General features: G+C 49.3%; 3 protein-coding genes across 3 annotated transcripts in view; 1 reads left to right on the forward strand and 2 right to left on the reverse strand.

Annotated features, from left to right (window-relative positions):
• Positions 1 to 96: 96 nt before the first annotated feature.
• Positions 97 to 1,998, reverse strand: TREMEDRAFT_67022 (uncharacterized protein; the record flags this gene model as incomplete). The annotated part of the gene is made up of 8 exons (XM_007001841.1): positions 97 to 111; positions 134 to 319; positions 365 to 481; positions 525 to 1,142; positions 1,190 to 1,304; positions 1,460 to 1,662; positions 1,684 to 1,811; positions 1,890 to 1,998. The coding sequence occupies 8 exons, from the start codon at positions 1,996 to 1,998 to the stop codon at positions 97 to 99; spliced, it is 1,491 nt and encodes a 496-aa protein (XP_007001903.1).
• A 915-nt stretch (positions 1,999 to 2,913) lies between these two features.
• Positions 2,914 to 6,131, forward strand: TREMEDRAFT_58890 (uncharacterized protein; the record flags this gene model as incomplete). The annotated part of the gene is made up of 3 exons (XM_007001379.1): positions 2,914 to 3,281; positions 3,352 to 3,949; positions 4,002 to 6,131. 3 exons carry the CDS (start codon positions 2,914 to 2,916, stop codon positions 6,129 to 6,131), a joined length of 3,096 nt encoding a protein of 1,031 aa, XP_007001441.1.
• Positions 6,132 to 6,715: 584 nt separating this feature from the next.
• Positions 6,716 to 9,329, reverse strand: part of TREMEDRAFT_58891 (uncharacterized protein) — a gene marked incomplete at both ends in the record, with an annotated part of 5,847 nt that continues 3,233 nt past the window's right edge. The window contains 4 exons of the mRNA XM_007001380.1: positions 6,716 to 7,012; positions 7,054 to 7,155; positions 7,210 to 9,149; positions 9,208 to 9,229. Coding sequence (XP_007001442.1) covers positions 6,716 to 7,012; positions 7,054 to 7,155; positions 7,210 to 9,149; positions 9,208 to 9,229 — 2,361 coding nt within the window. The remainder of the gene's footprint in view (positions 7,013 to 7,053; positions 7,156 to 7,209; positions 9,150 to 9,207; positions 9,230 to 9,329) is intronic.

A 9,329-nucleotide genomic window follows, 5' to 3' on the forward strand; every position in this document is an offset into this window, starting at 1 on the left:
CACACAAGGCCAAGCCAGCTTTCTCTACGAAAGCGGTCATGAACAAGGTCATATCATCGAAATTTTGGTATGTACATGCATCTCCTGATGGCTATGCTACTTGGGGAGTGGCTACCTCTGTGTCTATTCTCACAGACTCTTCACTCTCACCCTCAACCTCGGTTTGAGAGTCGATAACTTTGATCATATTCCTCTTCTTCTCCTCCTCTTCCGCCTGACCAGGTTTTAGTTCGACCCCTTCAAGCATGTCATTCGCCACTAAGAACCGGATGGTTTGTGACAACTGGGATACTGTGTTCTGTATAGGGGTCGCCAGCAACTGATCTGTTAGCTCGTAAGAATTAGGAGAAGGGGGAATACTGACAGCTCCGAGCATACTGGGACGTTCAAATGGGTTGACCTTCTTTTGCTGAGGCTGTCTGGGAAGTCCGGCTCCTCGATGTTTTACTGGACCTTTTGTCATGGATCCTGGATCGGGTTTCTGAATTTTAATAGATTCCATGATAAGAATGAAGGTGACATACGATATGAGCAAAATGACATTTATCACCATGCTTGCATCGACCACTCTTGGCGAAGAACTTGCAGATCCGCTTTGTCGGGGCATTCGCCTTGGGCTCCTCCAATATCACCACCTCTTCTTTGATTACCGTTGCGTTACTTTCGCTGTCACTCGTGTCTGATCCCGAGTCTGAGTCAGAGCTTGAATCCGACGTGGTTGATGATGAATCTGAATCATCAGAGTCGTAGTCGCCCAAAGCGGCCAAACTTGTGATGGTCTGACCCGACGTCGACACTGAAGGTGCTTGAGACGGCGTGATAGAGGATGACGACAAAATCGAGGTTTGTGGTAGTTGTGGATTGTTCTGAGCAGTGTGGTCTTCATTATCACCGTGATACCCTCCTTTCCATGTGCCTCGTCCACGTCCACCCCTGTTTCCACGTCCCCTCTCTCTACCCCTACCACGACCTCGAAAGGCCTCTCCGCGTGAATGGGAAGAGGAAGAGTCGACCGGTCGTCCCCAGTCTTCAGCCATAGCCGCTGGATCCCTAGCTCGCTTGCCCATACCTCTACCACCGCCCCTTCCTCTCCCTCGTCCGGGAGTTTCACCACGTTCGATAGCAGCCCTTCGCTCTTCTTGCTGTTCCTTGTCAGCTAGGTCAGGCTTCACATAAACGTATAGCTGACCTTTTCCGCAACCCGTTGGGCAGAAGGCCATTTGTTCTTTCTCTCTGCTATCCACTTTTCTATATCCTCTTGAGTTTCGAGGGTGATGTTCGTACCTTGAATTACGGGGTTTGGTCTTGTTTGTCAGCTCCTCCTTACCCAACGTCAGAGCTGCCTTTCATGTCTTGTATTACATGTCTTTCCCTATTACCGACACCCGACGTTTCGCATAAGCTGATGCAGTATCAAGGATGAAGCAGAGGTAGATATGAAAGAAGGAGATACACTCACCCATTACGTTTAGCAAACCTTTCTTCCTCTTCACTCCTCTCCACTTTGGGTCCATTCCGAAAGATCAAATGTCTATCACCTTCATGAACTTCTACATCTTCTCCCGATCCTACGAATTTACATCCGGGAAACGAACAATTCCTCCATGCTTTGACCCCACCACCGGATCTATTCTGCCCGTTATTCACTCGTGGACGTTTCACCTGGGGTCCTTGTGTCTCTACATAGCTTGCTCCTACATTTGAGGAGTATGCATTCGGAATATAAGCAGGAACGGAACGATGTGACGTAAAGAGAGACTGGCCGAAAGAATGTTGGGGGGGATATGTCGGAATGGGCCATGGATATCCACCTGAGAGATTGTATGTGGGGTATGCGCTCGAGGGATCGTACGTCTGATTCGAATAGGGATAAGAAGGATATGGCTCACTGTGAGGGAATTGAGGCAAGGGTGGGTTCGAGGATGATTGAACACGTCGATTGGACGAAGGAGCGGAAGGACCAGGTTGAAAGTTGGGTTTGGGGGGGAGGCCTGTCATGTTCCACGCGCACTCTTATTCAAGAAATGGAGTACTATCCTTGCTGATTTGACTGTGAAGGCCAGAGTCGCTGCCTCGGTTCTCCTCTACGTCGACCTCAAAGAGAGTAAGCTAAAAGGTAAATTTGTAGAGGAGGTCAGTTGCAAAAGTGGATAATCCCGACGGAACTCGAATTAATCCCGACGAAATTTTGCCACTTTCTCCCAAAATACGACGTTCAACTCCCATATCCCGTCACTACTGACCCAAATACCTTCACTATTAAAAAATCATCTTTCCGTGGCTTTTCTGATATCATTGGAATGCCTGACGCCTTCTGAGTCTATTCATACCATTTTCGGCACAGCTTTCGGAGTATTGACCACAGGGGCATGGGCAATGTCCCCAGCCCGAAATCCTACTTCCTTTTCGGTCCCCTTTCGGCCGAATTCGGGAGCTTTCGGTGATAGTCACATACTCACTACTGACTACCAATCTACCCAAGTGAATAGCTTCTTTCATGTATGTAAGTATGTATGTATGTTCATGTTCATGGTAATACATCCTCTGAATGCACAAAACTCTCTTAAGGATCCATCATGTTGACGTGTCTGATGGTGATGTGTTGATTGAACTTCTACTAAGTACTAACACGGGCTGACGCGATTTTCCCCCTTTTTCATTCCTTCAATTCACTTCTTCTCTTCACTTCACTTCACTTCAGCATCTTCATATCTTTTTCCAGCATACATTAGCCAGCGTTTTTCATCTGCTCTCCACTGCTCACTCTCAACTGATCTCACTGCTCATTCTGCATCTGTGTGCTTCATCTCACCTTCCGCCTTGGCTCGTCCGAATTATCTTATCATCAAAATTAGAGTCTTCCCACTCCCCCTTCCTCCCAATCTCTCTGACCTCTTTGACCTCTTTCTCAAAATGCCGAACCCCTTCGACCCAAAAACAGATAAATCCAGTGTAAACCCTCCGAAGGGTTACAAATTACACCCCGACCATGTTCACTTCCAAAAGTATCTTCAGCCACAACACCCCATTTGGAAGAATGAGAAATCACTTCGTTCTTTTCAAGCTGAGATAGGGTTCTACCTCCAGCCCTGGTGGCATGCAGAGCCGAAGTATCTTCCTCAGCTTGCTGAAAAGCTAGGACTTCGGGAAGCTACCCCGAAACAAATGAAGGAAGAGGGTATTCGGGCGATTACTAGAGGGTCACGATGTTATTCGGCGGATGAGTCGGCCACAAAGCCAAACTGTCATGTCCAGTTTTGTGTTTCGGCTTTCAATTACACGTGAGTATTGGTTTATCAAATATGGCTCCCGAATTCGGGAGAAATTAACGAAACTCAATGCTGATCTCAGACATCCCGAAGTGAAATGTGTCAATGTACCTGATGGTCGACCAGTGTTTCTCAACCGTTGGGACGAAGGAAAGTTTCGTGTCTGTGTGCACTGTTATAACTCCACAAAGCCCCCTCTCACCTGCTCCCTCAAGGGCAAGCCGACCAATTTCCTTGTCGAAGAGTCCTCCGAAAGTGAAAAACGACCGAAAAAGTCATCACAAGGTCAGGACAAGCCTGAGGACAGCTCGGATTCTGATTCGGACTCATCGGACTCTGAACATTCACCACATCCCTCCCCTCCGAAACCTCGCCGGCCAGCCACCACAACACGCTCCACAAGAGCTTCGGCTCCCAAGAAATCGGTTTCTCCCCCCCCTCCCGAAAAAGGAAAAGGAAAGGGAAAAGAAAAAGCTCCCCCTGCAGCTTCCACGGCGATTGGGTTCTCAAATGCGCCACTGCAGCAACCGGTAGGACCGAAGGACAAGCGTAGGACTGCTAGGGGAGGCACTGTCGCAGCTGGGGATGCTGCAAAACCCGGTCCGAAATGGGTTGTCAGACCTTCTCCGAAACCTCTCACCGAAGCGCCTACGTCTGCTAGAGAGCAACCTCGTTCGGAGGTGAGTTTTCTAGGTTCCGAACTGAAAGCAAGACTCAGCAGCTGACTTTTAGGGAGAAACAGAACTGTCTTCTCCAGCTGGTCCTATTCTTGTTCAAGATTCCAGCTTGGGTCAAGATGATGGGGAAGAAGGACCTCAACCGGAACCATCTACAGCCCGAAATGAGAGGCCACGATTCCCTCCCCGCCCTCCAAAATTTGCCGATGTTGTTCCCGAAAAGGAACCCTCCGAAACCGCCCCCCCCGTTTTCTCTGCAGGTTTGCCAGCTGGGGTTTCTCCGATACTTGTCCGAAGTAGTCCTGTTCATCCTCCTGTGAACAAGCGTGCCCTGGAGGATGTAGAAGAGTCCCAGGCCGAACCGAAACGGGCTCGTCCGTTCTCCATTGAACAAGGTCCTCCCCAGCCCGAAATGGATCTTACCTCCGAAAAGGTGCCCACAATGTCCCCTGTTGGTCCTGTTCCTTCTCCTGCCGTATCTGTTCGACAACAGGCCGTTCCCTCTGCTCTAGACCCATTTATAGCACAAACACAATCGGTTTTGGGTGTTACATTGCAAGAATCACCAACAATCCCTTCGCCTCACCAAGCTAAAAGTGTCACACCGGCCCCCTTCCCCAGCCCCTCCCCTGCTCCGAAAGCAGGCCCTCCTCCAAACCTTCAACCTGGGTCTTCTTCTCTCGTCTCTGGCCCTCCCCAAATCTCCCCACTACCTACCTCACTGCATACGTTTGCAGAGGTAAAGCAGTGGCTACAGCAGAAGCGCCTGGGTCGATCAGGTGTGCAGAGTCTTCCTGGTCCAAACCCATCAACCAATGTTCCGAAACCCACGATGGCTCCGAAGCCCATAGTTCCTCCACTCTTTGCTTCCCAATCGGCTCCCCCTCAGACTCCACCTCCCACTTCTCTCATTCGTTCTCATTCAGAATTCGTTGGCTCTGGTCCCACAGCTTTGCCAGGTCAGATACCCTCCATTCCTGTCACTTCGGTCAATGTGGTCAGTAAACTCCCTCAAATGAACCCACCACTCCAGCCCGAATTTCGGACCCAAAGGCCCACTGTCCCTTCCTTGGACCAGCCTGCACCCGAAAAGGTTGTCCCTTACATCCAGGCTCCACCGTCTACCATGCCCGAAGTTGAACAGTGTCTGCATCGTATGAGTGAGTTTCAAGAGACTCAGGCTCAGTTTGAGGAGCAATTCTCTTCCCGAATGGTTGCTCAAGTTTCCGAAATGATAGACTATTACCGAGAAATCAACCGAGGACGTCATCAAGCCTTCTCCGAAAGTGTCACACAATCACTTTCGGGTGTGAGAGCTATCAATGGGACATGGAGTGAATTCAAAGCGCGGTATGACTCGGTGGTTTCTGAAAGAGATGTGGCTCAAGGAGAGGTAAAGACACTGGACCGGCTGTACAAAGAGCAGATTGATAAGAATGAGGAGAGAGATCATGCTGTTGCCCGAGTCACCGCCGAAAAGGACGCCGAAATTGCTTCAATCCGAAAGCAGTTGGAGGAGACTCAGGAAGGGCTCAAGACTATGAGCCAGAGGTTCGCTAGTGCAATGGGGGATAAGGAAAAGGAGGCTCAGGCTCGTCAGTTTGCTGAACAGCGGTGTTCAGATCTGGCCAGACAGATGGCTGAGAAGGAAAACACCGAATTGGAAACTCTCCGAGCTCGTCTTTCGGAGGCTGAAGCAGCTAAGGGAGTAATGCAACAGCAAATAGACGAGGCATTGCAGTTTGTGCAAATTACCGCTGCCCTGCAAAATGAGACTGAGATGGAGAATGTAGGGTTGAAGGAACTCAAAGCGCAGTTGGAGGGAGCAAATGAGAAGTTACGGGCGGACCTTCAAGTGGATCAAGAGGAGTGGGAATCGGCCAACTACACCATCAGGCAACTTGAGTCAGAACTCCAAGAGGCCAAACAAGAAAAGGCTCGGCAACAATTCCGCTTTGACCTTAGGACCTCCCCTGCGAAGCCGAACGAGTACTCTGACCGAAGAAGAGCTCACAGTCTTGATCTCCCTTCCACCAAGATCACCGCTCGAAACTCCGAAAATACCGCACCGAATCCCGAAAATGACCCTTCCAACTCCGAAAATGTACTTTCTTCAGGACCAACACCTCATGATGCCATTCCCACAATCCCCACAAATGCAGATCTCCATTCTTCTCAAGATTAAATGTAGCCAATCAAATCCGTGTTACAGTTCCCTTGTATGTACTGTCACTTGTTCATTTTGCCGAGTTTCCGTTTCGGTGTTTTCATTTCATGTTTCGGTCTTTCTATGTTTGGGGTCCAAATGTCTCATCTGTGTGTGAACTAGCCTGTGTAATGCATTCCATGTCTGAACTCTTCCAGCCTGGCTCATGTTGCATACATCCCTGCAAGAGATACTTCACTGTTTCTTGTGTCAGTGAGCGAGAGATCCTTGTAGTAGGATTAATTGTCCCCAAAATTCGGACCGACTTCGGACAGCCTTGACCAATTTCGGACAGTCATGGCTGCATATATCACTGCAAGAGAGCTTATGACTATCCAAATAAGCACTGGGTAGACACAATGACTAGTGACCCTAAGCAGTACAATATTGGAATACATGAGATGGTCAGATGTGCTTTCGGAGGGGTTTTCGGTGTTTCGGGAGTGCCTTCGGACTCACTTGGGAAAGATAATCAAGCCCCAATCTGCATCAAACCAAGTGTATTTTTACATCCAGAGGTATATTAGTCATTATATTCATGCACAACCAGCTGTGATACCTCTCTACAGGCGATCTATGTAGTAAGTCATGGAAGGTACAGACTTGTCCATCAATTTTTTCACTTTCGGACTGAATATAGACTCATTTGCTGGATCCCGTGCAGCCATTGCAAGCACCAGTTGAAGCACACTTGTTCGTAGTTTTCTACTCTCACCTCTAGCCAGAGTTGATGATTTCACCCCAAGCACAGAAGCAGTCGGTCTGATTCCCTGGAGAAGAAGACATGCAGCGGCACATGCTAGAGGACCACAGCTGTGTGAGTCCACTTGTGTAACCCAGTCCAGGTTATCCCTGGTAGCCTGAATGTCATTATTGAGCTTGGGAGTAGTACTGTACTCACCTGAGAATTTGGAGCAATCAACCAACCCATAGCTTCAGCCTCTGTTGCTATGCCTTTTCTGACTTCCCAGGACAAACGGCGTTCTAGCAGGCGTGACCATTGCTATTGATCAGTGACGCTGCACCTCATTGAAGTAATTTTGAATGACCAACTTACCTTCTTCTGTTCTCCCGAATCATAAGTCCCCCCTGCCCCATCATACATCAACACCAGCTTCTGTGGCCCAAAGATTACCAGTGTCTCAAAATGGGAGCTCGACATCAGAACCCCAACTGTGTTCTCTTTCCTCCATTGCCCGTCCTTGCCCAGAGAAGGCCATGGCGTACCTCCAGGTATGTATGGGTTCCAGTTGTCACCAGCAGCTAGGGTTCGGTAAACAAACGAGTTTGGTATGGGGTCAGACATTCCAATCCCCAGATTCACACAATTTCGGATGAAAGCTGACACCGAAAGCAAGATATCATCGATTCCGAAATTGGTGTACCACTCATTCCTTCCGTAGAACTTACGCAACGTTTTTGACCCGAATGTGGAGTCTACACCCTGCAGCTTCAAGCCCTTATGCTCATCTTCGGCCATGTCATGAAACATAGCTTCCATCTGGTCGCACAGGTCCTCAAGGAGATCGTCCGAAAGGCTATCAACATCTTGAAATGTGCTGACGGAGATGAGAGGTTGAAAGGATTCCCCCGAACGCCACTGAACTTGTGCTAGTCTTTCGGCAATGACTGACTGAGCCTTTTCTAGTTGACAGTACTGCGGAACCTCGGGTGAGGGAGAGCGTTCAACAGTGGGAACGACACTTGGAGGATCAATGTCCATGGATGATGATGGGGAATCTGGTTCTGCTGTAATGTCTTGAGAAGCTACAGTGGGATTGAGACTGATAGCTTGATCGGGGGGAGCCGATTCACCCTGGGGTGTGTTGGTTTGGCACAGCATGTTGCTCGAGGAAGGCCCGCTTTCGGGAGGTTCATCACCAGGTGGAGAAATATGTGTAGGCTTCGGAGGGATGGTACCCTGAGAAACTGTGGGAAGAACATTGGGCTGAGAAGCGGTGGGGTCTGTAGGGGTACTGGTGGGCGCCAAGCTTGTGGACTGGACATCAACTGGGGCAGGTTCTTGTTCCGTTGGGTTTGGAGGAGGAACTTTCGGATCTCCCGAATTCGGAGGTTCAAGCGTTGGCGGGGCCGAAGTTGGCAGCTCCGAATTTGAAGAATTAGCTGGTATGGCGTCCGAAACGGGAGGTTGGGGGTTTGGTGCTTCCAGTGTTGGGCCTTCAGCTTTTGGTATTTCAGGATTCGAAGCCGATTTTGACATTGCTTTCCCACTTGGCTTATTCAGTCGTCTCTTTTTGGCAATGGGTTGACTTGCTGATGGCTTGACTTCATCTTCCAGTGTATAGAACAGCAAGACCGGGAATCGTGTACCACCGAAAGCGTCCCGGTTCAGAAACATACGAGAGGTTTTTTCGTCGTCAATCTCCCACAGCACATCATCATGCTTTATCAAAGCCACATAGTGTCCACTGGTCACCTGCACGGTGTCCCCCTTTCGGCAGAGCATTCCCTTCAATCTGTACATTGGAAGATTGCTGGGGAGTATAGGAGGAGGTACGGCCGAAACCTGCGCTGGGTTGATAGTTTCGGGAATGTCAAAAGGGTGGATCACTTGGTGTGCAGAGGGGTTTCGGAGATCCCAGACAATGTTGAGGAGTAACATGCGGGGCAGGTTGTTGGATTCCAAGGACATCTTGGCTCGTGCTCGAGTGACGGCCATTCGTCCATTACATGGTACCGAAAAGCAATGTTGGGGACTGCATGAACGCCACAATGAAAGGTTGATGAGCTGGATGAGGTTAAGTGATGAGCCATGTGGATAGATTTGGAGAACGGTCATTTGCTTCTCCAGTGAGGATGTCTCTTGCCTGACAGGGACTGCGTGGGAACAGGGCTGAAAGACATATTCCCAGGTTACTCCGAATTGGAATGTGTTCCGAATCGGGTTCTGTTCAATGATCTGATTGAATTTGCTTGTCATTCTGAGAAACAGTTCACACGGATCATGCTGAGATTCTTCATCTATCAAGTTCTCACCTGCATATCAGCAAATGAACATGCTGATTGGCAGCAATGATGGAGGAAGGGAACTCACTTCGGAGGATCGGTACAATGTCCTTCAGATCCACCAGCCGTCTAGTTACCGAAATGGCTTTAAGAAAGTCACCTAGTAAGACATCAAAGAAGTGCGTGAGGCCTGAGAGCGTCATTAGCTTC

The sequence above is a fragment of the Tremella mesenterica genome, assembly GCF_000271645.1.
Source record: "Tremella mesenterica DSM 1558 unplaced genomic scaffold TREMEscaffold_1, whole genome shotgun sequence".
Classification (NCBI taxonomy): Eukaryota; Fungi; Basidiomycota; class Tremellomycetes; order Tremellales; family Tremellaceae; genus Tremella; species Tremella mesenterica.